The sequence below is a fragment of the Mesoplodon densirostris genome, chromosome 4, assembly GCF_025265405.1.
Source record: "Mesoplodon densirostris isolate mMesDen1 chromosome 4, mMesDen1 primary haplotype, whole genome shotgun sequence".
Classification (NCBI taxonomy): Eukaryota; Metazoa; Chordata; class Mammalia; order Artiodactyla; family Ziphiidae; genus Mesoplodon; species Mesoplodon densirostris.
The window spans coordinates 117,020,317-117,033,890 of record NC_082664.1 but is presented as its reverse complement, the minus strand read 5'-3'; the positions used below and the strand labels follow the sequence as shown (position 1 = coordinate 117,033,890).

The following is a 13,574-nucleotide window of genomic DNA, read 5'->3' as shown; positions in this document are numbered from 1 at the left end:
ATTTTATAATATTATCCCAAGTATATAATTCTGTAAAACAGCCTTTTCAATTTTTTGCTTCCCCTGTGAGTTAAGATTCTAGTGGGCTCATGATTTGATGTGCAATACACTTATAAATACCTATTTAGATTTAGTACTATTTGGATAGGCATTTAATAGAAAATTCACAAGAAACTTTAGGAACAGCCAGATTTTTTTAAATGTCAGGTCAGGATGATTTCCATCACATATTTTTCCAAAACATACTAACTTCAGAGTACATCCTTAAGTGTCCACTTAAGTGTTTATAGATAACTACAATTAGACATTAAAAGATATTTCTGATATAGTAAGTGAATAAAGAAAAGAACTCAGTGGTTAAGAGCAGAGACTAACGGCCAGAAAGTCTGGTTCCAATCCTCGCTCTGCCACCTGTGACCTCGGACGAGTTACCTAACTTCTGTGTGCTTCAGTTTCCTCATCTACAAAATGAGGACAATAACAGTACCTACTTTTGGGTTATTAAGAGGACTGAAAGTTAATACAAATAAAAAGTTTAGATTACAGCCTAGCACGTATATGCTCACTGGGAATTAACTATTACAACATGATCTCAATTTTTGGAAACTTACAACTACATATAATTTTTTACTTATTAGTATACATAAACCAATAATAAATTTTAAATTATAGACATATTTAACTATAGTAGAAATAACAAAGACTAAGAGAACAGAAAGAAGCCTCCTCATAAGATAACAGGAAATATATCTTATAGTTTATGTGATATTCTTAATAAAAGTACCTTATTTGCGCCAAACTGCACTCTGGCTTTGCCTTTGACTAAGGTGGCATTGATTTGCATGATGACCGATTCTATTGAATAGGCACTGCTCCAGCCCTACAGAAAGAAGAAAACACTTTTTTAAAACACAGTGGTATTCCTGATTCCCAGTTAGGAAAGCTTAAGAAAATGGCATATAATGACTCAATAACAGCAAATTAACGTTAAGAAGTTTGTGGTCAAGGAGTAAAAGTAAAGTTGGACCATTTCCAAATCTCACAAAAAAAGAAGCAAAGCAAACCAACATTCGAAGTGCTAAAAATGAGCAAATTACAACTTTAAATATACATCACTATTATTGCCCATCCTAGCATAGATTAAGCAGCAAGTACAATGTCATTTTACTGGTTTAAAAAGCTTTCATCATTAAAAGTAGGTGCTTTTAGCAAAAAACAAAAATTATGTTAAAGTAGGTACTATTACAAAGAGCTTTGTCCACTTAGAATCTAATCTACATAGTTAAAACACTCTATGGTTGAAAAACACGAGTACCATAAGAAAACAGTCACCTGTTTTGTGAGTAGTTCCATGCATAATGCTCCACCACCCAACACGTACCTTAAAAAGAAAAAGGAATCATACAAAACTCTCTAGATCTTGGTATTCCTTCTTCACCAATTTTTAAAGTACCATTACTAAGAAAGTATGCATACAAGTAAAGATTAGAAGATAACATGAAAAAATGAAAATACTTGTTAGAGCTACAAGACTATGGGTAATTCTAAAATTCTGATGTCATCATCTAAATGTCTTTTTTTAAAATAATGGTTCTTAATAACAGAAGGCTTTTAAGGTATCAGAAACTAAGAACTTAGTCCTAAATATTCCAGAGAATGGGGGAGAAAAATTTCCTTATATGGCCTTCAACTGTTCTACTCATCCAAAGATTTCTCCACCATCATGTTACACAGCCAAAAGTTTTTCCTCTGACAGGAGTGACTTTACCCTATCTATAATAATGAACATCTGCATTTATATTTATAGTTAAAATTTTTTTTCATTCTGTTTTGAGGATCAAATGGTTCTGACCATGGAGACCCTCTCTGGGACTCCCCTATTTCTCTTCCCAGTCCTGAGGACTGTTCTCTGAACGAACGACAATTACTGGGGATTTCCCAGATCTCCCTTAGGAAATCATTATTTAGATCAAGATTCTTCAGCCTTTTAACACTTTCTCAAACAAAGTAATTCCTCCTTTAATGTTAAACTTTAAAACACATTAGGACTTCCCTGGTGGTGCAGTGGTTAAGAATCTGCCTGCCAATGCAGGGGACACGGGTTCAAGCCCTAGGTCTGGGAAGATCCCACATGCCACGGAGCAACTAAGCCCGTGCGCCACAACTACTGAGCCTGTGCTCTGAAGCCTGCGAGCCACAACCACTGAGCCCATGTGCCACAACTACTGAAGCCCATGTGCCTAAAGCCCGTGCTCCGCAACAAGAGAAGCTACTGCAATGAGAAGCCTGTGCACCGCAACAAAGAGTAGCCCCTGCTCGCCACAACTAGAGAAAGCCCGCGCGCAGCAACAAAGATCCGATGCAGCCAAAAATAAATATATAAAAATAAATAACTAAATTTATTTTTTTAAAAAGAGCTCGAATCTTTAAAAAAAAACATTAAATATCATGCTTAAAAATAAAATCAAAGGAATGGTAATTACAGAAGAAAAACTGTGGTAATCTTGAAAATACATAAGGTAAGACCACTGATCAGGTCTAGGTGAAAAGTGAATCTACCACAAATTTTTTTTGTCCTCTGGGACTTTGCCCATGCCTTTCCCTTCCTTGCCTGAGATTCCCACCGCTGCCTACTCTTCCAAACGTCATATTCCCCCCTGCCCCATAAAACTTTCCAAGACCATTCTAGCCAGCAAATTTTGCATTCTGGCTAACCAAATGCATCCTTGTGTTGACTAAACCAAATTACACAGAAGTAAGCAATCTAAAAACTTCTACTGTAGACCATTAGTAAAAACAGATACAGTGAAATTATTCACTAACATAAAGTAGTCAGTAACTACCCCCATCCTGAAGAATTTAGGCAACTGTCTCTCTTACTTGCTTGTCCCAATTTCTGGGAACTTTCAAAGTAAAAGTTTAATACAAAGGAAAGAAAAACACTCCAAAAAATTAAATTAGGGAGGAGAATCATGGGATTTTAAACTCTGTATATTCTCTTATGTTCCTGAAACTCAGAAATCTGTCTCCAATTCTTTGAATCTCCCACTGGGCTCAAAGTGCATCTTGTATATAGTCAGCTTTAAATAAGCACTTGCTGATTTAACAGAATTACAAGATCCAAGTTCTCATTTGGATTTTGGCTCCTCCAAAACTGCTCAAAGTCTAGTAATCTGTTAATGAGTTAACACTCATTACACTCATTGGTCCTCACACCTCAGAAATGCTGAAGAGAAACATTTTAGCAAAAGGAGATATGTAGATGACACTGAGTTACCAATTTTCTAACCACCACCTTCCCTTTTAATACCCCACTCTTCATTTTGGGGTGGAAAGTCTTGTCAGGAAGGAAGAAGGGAAGTTTTCATACTTGTAGATCAAAAGAAAGTACATTTTCTACAAGTACATAATAGCATAACAATTACAAAAATGTTTGTTGGATGTCTAACACAAGACAGAAGTAGTTCTAGTACCTATACAAAAAGTGAGCTAAGTATATATTAATGCATATTAAACTTTACCTTAATATAAACTTACTAAACTTTTCCTTAATATATACTGTCAGCAGCATTTACACCTAAAAGAAGTAGCCAATTCTACTTTTGTACTGTATCTTTTTATCAACTCTACTTCTGTACTGTATCATTTTATCAATATGTGTTCCAAGTGCTTATTGCTCTTTGCCTCCAAAGAGTTCCTGCTGAATATTGAGACAATGCAAGAACACTAGAAAAAAAATAACAATAATCTAAGAGTCATCTAAAGATAAAATGCCATATACATGGGCATAGTAATATTTTCAACTTAAAAAAATTTTCAGTTGCCAAAGTTGTATAGCAAACACTATCCTAAGCTCAGCCTCTTCAGGCATTCAATTTATAGAATTTTTGTTTTACTAGGAGGTTCCTGCAAGAATGTTTGCCAGCTAACCTCCCCACCCACAGTCTATGATGATCACTTAATTGCTTTGAGGGGACAACAGATACCATTAATCAGTACTTAAAGGGACAACAAGTAACACTAATCATACAACATGATTCTTAAATCATACAACATGATCCAAAAAAGAGATGAGAAATAAAATTTTTATATTATAGTCAAATTCTTGATAATGACATTTAAAAAAAAGGCAGGCTTATCAGCCCACATAAAACAATCATAATCCTCCCCTTTCGAGGTAAGGAAAGGGGCCATGGATTCTAAGAATAGAGCCCTAAGAGAGGGATAAAGAAAATGCTGACATTTAAAACCAGTTTCTTAAGATAATGTTCTCTCAATACAGACAGAAACAACCCATGGTCATCTAGAAGTAGAAGTATTTTCTTTGTGGATGACTGGGACACAAAGAATACTTCTTACTATAATCAACCAATAAAGCATCTTCAGTTGCCTACAAACAGCTCTCTCACAATGTATTGTATTATCATCAAATAATCTTTCTGATTCTCACTACACTACACCCTGGACTAAGCAAGAAAGATGGTCAAGTTTCGATGGCTCAATAATATAGCTCATAAAAATACCAGTGGACTGGGAATTGTATATTACCCTAAATTGCCTACATCTTGCTAACTTACTATATTTTCCTATCTCGTTCATTCATTCAAAAATATCTACTGCAGGGCTTCCCCGGTGGCGCAGTGGTTGGGAGTCCGCCTGCCGATGCAGGGGACATGGGTTTGTGCCCCGGTCCGGGAGGATCCCGCATGCCGCGGGGCAGCTGGGCCCGTGAGCCATGGCCGCTGAGCCTGCGCGTCCGGAGCCTGTGCTCCGCAATGGGAGAGGCCACAGCAGTGAGAGGCCCACGTACCGCAAGAAAAAAAAATATATCTACTGCATACATACTATGTATGCTAAAGCACTGAACCAGACACAGAGCATACAATGAAGAAAACTGACATGACCCTGCCTTCATGATGTTTACATTCCAGTAAAGATTACAGATGTTAAACAAATAAAAAATAAAGTGGGGGATGGAGACCCAGAGTTCTGTGAGAAGGAAAAACCAGGAGGCTTATTTTAAATTTGGTGGTCAGGAACAGCATATCTAAGAGTGACACACAGGCTGAGACCTGCGGGAATTGAAGTGTGGGTGGGAATAACATTCCAGGCAGAGGAAATGTGTATGGAAGTCATGAGGAAAGAATCTGCTCAGTACTAGGGGCTGAAAGACAACTAGTGGGGCATTAGCTCAGAGAGGAAAAGTGTAGTAACAAGATGACTGAAGAGGAAAGCAAGGGCAAGATCACAGAGGGCATGTAGAATATGGTAAGGACATCAACCTACAGGAGCAGTGGGAAGACATGAGAAGAGCTTAAGCAGGGGAGCAACATAATCAGAACAAATTTGTAAAAGCTCACTCTACAGAAGCTTTATGAGTGAGGGAATAGAAGCAGGAGTCTGATCAGGAATCCTCTGAAGTGATCCAAGTGGGAACTGATGGTGGTAGCAACAAAAATGGAGACAAGTAATTGGATCTGAGAACTCTTTAAAAAAGGGAGAATCAAAGGAAAATGAGGAAAAGGTGATGTAAAGAATGACTCCTAGGTTCATTAATTAAGATAAGCAAGACTGGGGAAGGGAAACTGAAAAGAAGATGGGTTCAAGTTTTTGTCCTGAAGAGTCTGAGATGCCTGTATAAGAGACATTCAAGCAGAGGTGTTAAGAAGGCAGAAGGATATTGGAAGCAGAAAAGACACAGGGATGTGAGATACGAACCTGGGAGTCACTGGCACATAGAAATATTTCAAAAGCCATGGGAGCTTTTTCAACGAATCATGCTAGAGCAACTGGACATTAGGCAAAAATCTATGACCTACACCTCATACCTTATGCAAAAATTAATTCAGAATGATTCACAGACTTATCTTTAAACTGTAAAACCTTGAGGAAAAAAAGGTAGGAGAAAATCTTTGGGATCTAGGACTAGGCAAAGAGTTTTTAGATTTGACACCAAAAGCATAATCTATAAAAGGAGAAACATCTATAAATTTGACTTCATCAAAACTAAAATATTTTGTTCTACAAAAGTTTCTGTTAACAAGATGAAATGAAGCTATATACTAGAAGAAATTAAAAAAACACATATCCAGCAAAGGACTATTATGTAGAATATATTTTTTAAACTTTCAAAATTCAATGAAATACAATCCAATTAGAAAATTGGCAAAAGACATGAACAAATATCTCTTGGAAGAGTATATAAAGCTGTCAAATAAGTACATGAAAGATATTCAACACTGAGGAATATTAGGGAAAGCAAGTTAAAACCACAATGAGACATCTCTACACACCTAACAGAATGCCTATAATAAAAACAAGTGACATCACCAAATGCTGGCAAGGATGTGGAGAAAGTGTATCACTCACACATTCTTGGTAGGAATGTAAAATGGTAAAGCCACTCTGGAAAACAGTTTGGTAGTTTCTTTAAAAACTCTATATGCAATGACCATATGACCCAGCAATTGCATTCCTAGACTTGTATCCCAGAGAAAGGACAATACATTCAGAAAAAAACACCTGTACACAAGTATTCATAGCAGCTTTATTTGTAATACCCAAACACTGAAATCAGTCTAGAAGTCCTAAAGCAGGTTACTGGTTAACCAGACTGTGGTACATGGTGCACCATGGAATACTACTCAGCAATAAAAAGGAACAAAGTAGTCAGACACTTAGATGACTCTCCAAGGAATTATGAGTTTAAAAAAAAAAGCTAATCCCTAAAGGTTGCAATCCAAAAATGTACGATTCCATTTATGTAAAGTTTTTTTGAAATGACAAAATACTAAGAATTCAGGACAGATTAGTGGTTGCCAGGAATTAAGGGAAGAGGGGGCATTACAGGAAAATGGATATGGTTTAAAGGGGCCTCAAGAAGGATCCTCATGGTGTTGGAACTGTTCAGTACCTTGACTGTGGTGGTGGACACACAAACCTACTCAATATAGAACTTAATACACACGTACACACACGAGTTATAAGTAAAACTAGGAAAATCTGAATAATCTCTACTTATCGTATCACTATCTCTGTATCACTGTCTCATACTGTATCACTGCCTCCTCATAATATTATACGACAGCTTTGCAGAAATGTTACCACTGGGGAAAATAGGCAAAGGGTACAAGGTATCTCTATTATTTCTTACAACTGTGCACAAATACACAATTAACTCAATTAAAATTTTAATTTTTTAAAAAAGGCAAAGAAATGAAGGGAAAAGAAAAAAGGACCCAGTACTAAATTCTGAAGAACTCCAATAGGTATAAGTTAAGTGAACAAGGAGTTTCCATCAAAAGAGACTGAGAAGAGGCAATCAGAAGCCAAGGGAAAAATGTTTCAATGTTGCTGAGAAATCTGATAATCAGATATGACAGAGCCTGAAAAGGGACTTCTGTAATTTACCAATACCAAAGTCCCTATCGGCTATACCAGTTTGGGAGGAACACTAACAGCCAATGCCAGACTACATGCGGCTGAGAAGTGAACAGGAAGTGAAGAGTGTGGTTATATATACATTGCTTGTGGGAATGTAAATGGTGCAGCCACTTTGGAAAATAGTCTGGTACTTCATCAAAGAGTTAGTCACCAAAGGACCTAGTGCCTCCTCACATAGGTATATGCGAAAGAGAAATGAACATGTGCACACAGAAGCATGTACATGAGTATTCACAGCATTATTCATGATAGTCCAAGGGTGGAAAAAACAAATGTCCATGCATAAATAAAATGGAATGAAGTACTGATATATGATACAACATGGATGGACCTTGACAAATTTTTTTTAATATAAATTTATTTTATTTATTTATTTTTGGCTGCGCTGGGCCTTCGTTGCTGCATGCAGGCTTTCTCTAGTTGCAGCAAGCAGGGGCTACACTTCGTGCGGTGTGCAGGGCTTCTCACTGAGGTGGCTGCTCTTGTTGCGGAGCATGGGCTGTAGGCACACGGGTTTCAGTAGTTGTGGCACGCAGGCTCAGTAGTTACGGCACATGGGCTTAGTTGCTCCACAGCATGTAGGATCTTCCTGGACCAGGGCTTGAACTCATGTCCCCTGCATTGGCAGGCAGACTCTCAACCACTGCACCACCAGGGAAGCCCACACATTTTGTTAAGTGAAAGAAGCCAGTCACGGGCCTCCCTGGTGGCGCAAGTGGTTGAGAGTCCGCCTGCCGATGCAGGGGATGCGGGTTCGTGCCCCGGTCTGGGAGGATCCCATATGCCGCGGGGCGGCTGGGCCCGTGAGCCATGGCCGCTGAGCCTGTGCGTCCGGAGCCTGCGCGTCCGGAGCCTGTGCTCCGCAACGGGGGAGGCCACAACGGTGAGAGGCCCGCATACCACAAAAAAAAAAAAAAAAAAAAGAAGCCAGTCACGAAAGGCTGTAATTTGTTTGGTTCCATTTAAATGAAATGTCCAGAACAGGCAAATCCAGAGAGAGAGAAAGGAGATCAGTGGTTGCTGGTGGGTGGGGCGTAGGAGGGAGGAATGAGAAGTGATTGCTAATGGGTACAGAGTTTCTTTTGGAAGGTGATGGAAATTAGTGGTAAAGGTTGCACAACTCTGAGTATACTAAACCACTGAATTATACACTTTAAAAGGTAAGTTTTATCATATGTGAATTGTATCACAATAAAGCTGTTAGGTTTAAAAAAATTTTTTTGACTATGACAAGAAACAAATAAGTGAGTAGCTAGGAGATGTGGGATATAAAATATTTGGAACAAATATTGCTTAATAATCCATCCAGAGTCACAGTGTTCAAGCTTTAGCCTTATTCTAAGATTGCAAGCTCTGTTCTATCAGGCTTCACACTTTTTAGTTCTTTAGTTCTTCCCCTGTCAGCCAGTAATTTTTCCTCTTTACTTAATAGTAGAGTGTTATTTTGATTTTGCCTCAAAATCATTCTGATTCTGCCTCAAAGCAGCACTCACCTTTCATTCATCCTTCCATTCCCATTACTACTGTACCGATTTAGGTTGTCATCACTTCATGCTAAGACAGTGGCCTCAGCTCTAGTTAACAAGGCTCGCATTCTTCAAGGTTTTGTGAAGATTAAGTTTGTCCTGTAGTCTCTTCTACTGTCACCATATTTATCTTTCTAAAACATTCTCTTTACTGTTATTTCCCTGTTCCTGAACCAGTTACAGAAAGATAAATTCAATATCCATGGGAAATAGTTTGCTCACCAATCCATGCTCCTATATAATTATAAGATATTGTCAACACAATTTCTTATAATTCTTCTATATGAATTCTACCCCTCTTGTGTTATAGTTCAAACTGATCTGGTACACTCTGAATACATCATGCTCTTTCCCAAATGTGTGACTGTGTTTACTTTTCGCCTACATAGACAATTTTCCTTCAACCTCCGTCAGTTGACCAAACCCTACCCATTACTTCATGGCCTAGCTGAGACCCCACCTACTTGTCCAAGTCTTCCCAGATCACTATTGCCAGATGCAATCCCCTTCTCCTTCAACCTCAGCGAACTTAAGTCCATATTTAACATTTGACAATCAGTTGAGTACTCAATACTTTTAATCTTTTACATTGCTGGCTTTTCATATAATGGAAAAATACTTTATTAGAAGTTAGAAGATTTATCTGGATAAGTCACCAGCTTATTATTCCTGTTATTCACTTGAATAATGGGAAAATAACCCCATTTGGTAAAAGGAATCAATGAAGAGAAACTGTTCAATATATAACAGATTTTTAAACTGAAAATGGCATTATTCATAATTTCATGTGTTTGTCTCTACAGCAAGGTGGTAAACTACTAAGATCATAAATTCTTAAAATTCTTGGGATTTTTCACAACAGAATGTGAAAAATCTACGTCAAGTTTACATGAGATTTCAAAATGATCTGATAAAAATATTTTTATATATTTATCCTGAGTTTACAAAAAGTTTCCAAATGTTTCCCTCAATCATTTATAGCCACCCAGATTGTTTTAATCTAAATGAAACTATTACTATATCAACCATAGAGACGATCAGAGGACTGGATATTTTTAGGTTTTAATCACCATAACACGTCTCACAAAGTGGAATTGATTAGCTGAGCATATCAGAATTCTCAAATTAGTTTAACTGCTCTTATTCTGAGGATCTACAGAACATTTCACAACTAATGTAGGTACAAATTCTGATCTTTTCCCCATCCTTCATGTGACTTCTAATGACCAAAAGGCAATATAAGCTTCAACTAAAAAATGCATGACAATTACCATTTGATCCTACCAAACTGAGACAGCCACCTTTAGAAGATCAATGACCAGCTCCATAGGCCCATGAGATATCCTGTGATTATTCCTAGGATCACAGGCATGTGGGAATCACTCTAATCCTAACTTTCTCTAAACCCTCAATCACATCTTACAATTGAAAAACTTTCGATTTTTTAAGATGAAGTATGTACAAATAGAGGTCATTAAAAACTCTACCTGTAAACATAATGGTTTATGCCAAAGATTCTCAAATTATGGTCCCCAGCCTAGAACATCAGCTTCACCTGAGATGATCTAAGACATGCAAATTCTTAGGCCCTACCCCAGTCCTACTGAATCAGAAACCTTGAGGTAAAGCCCAGCATTCTAGGCATCCTAGCATTTAACCAGCCTTCCAAATGATTCTGATGTAGACTATCGAAGAAAACAATCACTTAAACTTACCCTCCTGAGAGAACAGGTAACACCACTCGAACAAATGGAGGATCAAATGGAAAGTTATCCTAAAAAACAAATATGCAAGTTTAATTTTAAGAATATCCTTAATACTGTATTATTTAGAAGATTTAAAAATACTCCATAGCCCAGTCACTGAGCCGCCACCAAGGAAGGACTCAGCAGCCTCCCCCTTGAGCCCCCTCACTTCCCGACACTCTGTCCCCTCAACTTGCCTTCTCCAGCCGCCGCCTTCCACAGGCCGTTTCCAACGAGGAAAAGGGATCGTATCGTATGTCCACTATCCAGAAGCTCCACACTACCTACCCCTTTGCTGATACAAGTAAGGGTAATGATCTGCTGGCTGCTAGCACTGAGGATTATATCCATATAAAAATTCAACAGAAAAACGGCAGGAAGACCCTTACTACTGTCCAAGGGATCACTGATGATTACGATAAAAAGAAACTAGCGAAGGCATTTAAGAAGAAATTTGCCTGCAATGGTACTGTAATTGAGCATTCAGAGTATGGAGAAGTAATTCAGCTACAGGGTGACCAGCGCAACAACATCAAAAACATATGCCAGTTCCTCGTAGAGACTAGACTGGGTAACGACGATCATATGAAGGTTCATGGGTTTTAAGTGCTTCTGGCTCACTGAAGCTTAAGAGAGGATTTCCTTGCAATGAGTAGAATTTTCCTTCTGTCCCCTGTCACAAGTTTAAAAACCTCACAGCTTGTATAATGTAACCATTTAGGATCTGCTTTTAACTTGGACTACTGTAACTCCTTCATGCAATAAACTAAAAAGAGCCAAAAAAACCCGTAAACATTAAAAAGAATAAAAATAGTTTATAAAGAATGTATAGGGCTTCCCTGGCAGCACAGTGGTTGAGAGTCCGCCTGCCGATGCAGGGGACACGGGTTCGTGCCCCGGTCCGGGAAGATCACACATGCCGCGGAGCGGCTGGGCCCATGAGCCATGGCTGCTGAGCCTGCGCATCCAGAGCCTGTGCTCCACAACGGGAGAAGGCCACAACAGTGAGAGGACCGCTTACCGCAAAAAAAAAAAAAAAAAAAAAAAGTATACATTTATTATCTAATGATGAATGCGGGTCATAAACATAAAAAGTCCTCCAAAATGAAATGAAATGAAAACGAAAGCTAACATAAATGAAGTTAAGGTCAGGCCCAACAAAAACAGAAATATAGATCAATGGAATAGGATAGAAAGCCCAGAGATAAACCCCACGCACATATGGTCACCTTATCTATGATAAAGGAGGCAAGAATATACAGTGGAGAAAAGACAGCCTCTTCAATAAGTGGTGCTGGGAAAACTGGACAGGTACATGTAAAAGTATGAAATTAGAACACTCCCTAACACCACACACAAAAATAAACTCAAAATGGATTAAAGACCTAAATGTAAGGCCAGACAATATCCAACTCTTACAGGAAAACATAGGCAGAACACTCTATGACAAAAATCACAGCAAGATTCTTTATGACCCACCTCCTAGACAAATGGAAATAAAAACAAAAATAAACAAATGGGACCTAATGAAACTTAAAAGCTTTCACACAGCAAAGGAAACCATAAACAAGACCAAAAGACAATGCTCAGAATGGGAGAAAATATTTGCAAATGAAGCAACTGACAAAGGATTAATCTCCAAAATTTACAAGCAGCTCATGCAGCTCAATAACAAAAAAAACAAACAACCCAATCCAAAAATGGGCAGAAGACCTAAACAGACATTTCTCCAAAGAAGATATACAGATTGCCATAAAGACATGAAAGAATGCTCAACATCATTAATCATTAGAGAAATACAAATCAAAACTACAATGAGATATCATCTCACACCGGTCAGAATGGCCATCATCAAAAAATCTACAAACAATAAATGCTGGAGAGGATGTGGAGATAAGGGAACACTCTTGTACTGTTGGTGAGAATGTAAACTTATACAGCCACTATGGAGAATAGGATGGAGGTTCCTTAAAAAACTAAAAATAGAACTACCATACGATCCAGCAATCCCACTACTGGGCATATACCCTGAGAAAACCATAATTCAAAAAGAGACATGTACCAAAATGTTCATTACAGCTCTATTTACAACAGCCAGGACATGGAAGCAACCTAAGTGTCCATCATGGGATAAATGGATAAAGAAGATGTGGCACATATATACAATGGAATATTACTCACCCATAAAAAGAAACGAAATTGAATTATTTGTAGTGAGGTGGATGGACCCAGAGTCTGTCATACAGAATAAAATAAGTCAGAAGGAGAAAAACAAATACCGTATGCTAACAAATATATATGGAATCTAAGGGGGAAAAAAATGTCATGAAGAGCCTAGGGGTAGGATGGGAATAAAGACACAGACCTACTAGAGCATGGACTAGAGGATATGGGGAGGGGGAAGGGTAAGCTGTGACAAACTGAGTGGCATGGACATATATACACTACCAAACGTAGGGTGGATAGCTAGTGGGAAGCAGCTGCATGGCACAGGAAGACCAGCTAGGTGGTTTGTGACCACCTAGAGGGGTGGGAAAGGGAGGGTGGAAGGGCGGGAGACTCAAGAGGGAAGAGATATGGGAACATATGTATATGTATAACTGATTCACTTTGTTGTAAAGCAGAAACTAACACACCATTGTAAAGCAATTATACTCCAATAAAGATGTTAAAAAAAGAAAAAAAAGATCAGGCCCAAATAGGACAGTATATTGTAAACTTAAGAAACACAAAGAGATAGCCTCACCCACCAGAAGGCAGCCAGCAGAAGCAAGAAGAACTACAATCTTACAGCCTGTAGAACAAAAACCACATTCACAGAAAGATAGACAAGATGAAAAGGCAGAGGGCTATGTACCGG

General features: G+C 38.3%; 2 protein-coding genes across 2 annotated transcripts in view; one reads left to right on the top strand and one right to left on the bottom strand.

Annotated features, from left to right (window-relative positions):
• Window positions 1–13,574, bottom strand: part of UBE2Q2 (ubiquitin conjugating enzyme E2 Q2) — a 69,256-nt gene that overhangs the window by 6,572 nt on the left and 49,110 nt on the right. The window contains exons 9-11 of the mRNA XM_060096945.1: window positions 10,685–10,743; window positions 1,333–1,381; window positions 785–880 (exon numbers count right to left, since the gene is read on the bottom strand). Coding sequence (XP_059952928.1) covers window positions 785–880; window positions 1,333–1,381; window positions 10,685–10,743 — 204 coding nt within the window. The remainder of the gene's footprint in view (window positions 1–784; window positions 881–1,332; window positions 1,382–10,684; window positions 10,744–13,574) is intronic.
• Window positions 10,970–11,320, top strand: LOC132487449 (eukaryotic translation initiation factor 1-like). The gene has a single exon (XM_060095131.1). The coding sequence runs from the start codon at window positions 10,970–10,972 to the stop codon at window positions 11,318–11,320; it is 351 nt and encodes a 116-aa protein (XP_059951114.1).

Bases quoted from the DNA above. Each gene is read 5' to 3' on its own strand.
- LOC132487449 (XM_060095131.1), top strand. From the start codon at position 10,970: ATGTCCACTATCCAGAAGCTCCACACTACCTACCCCTTTGCTGATACA.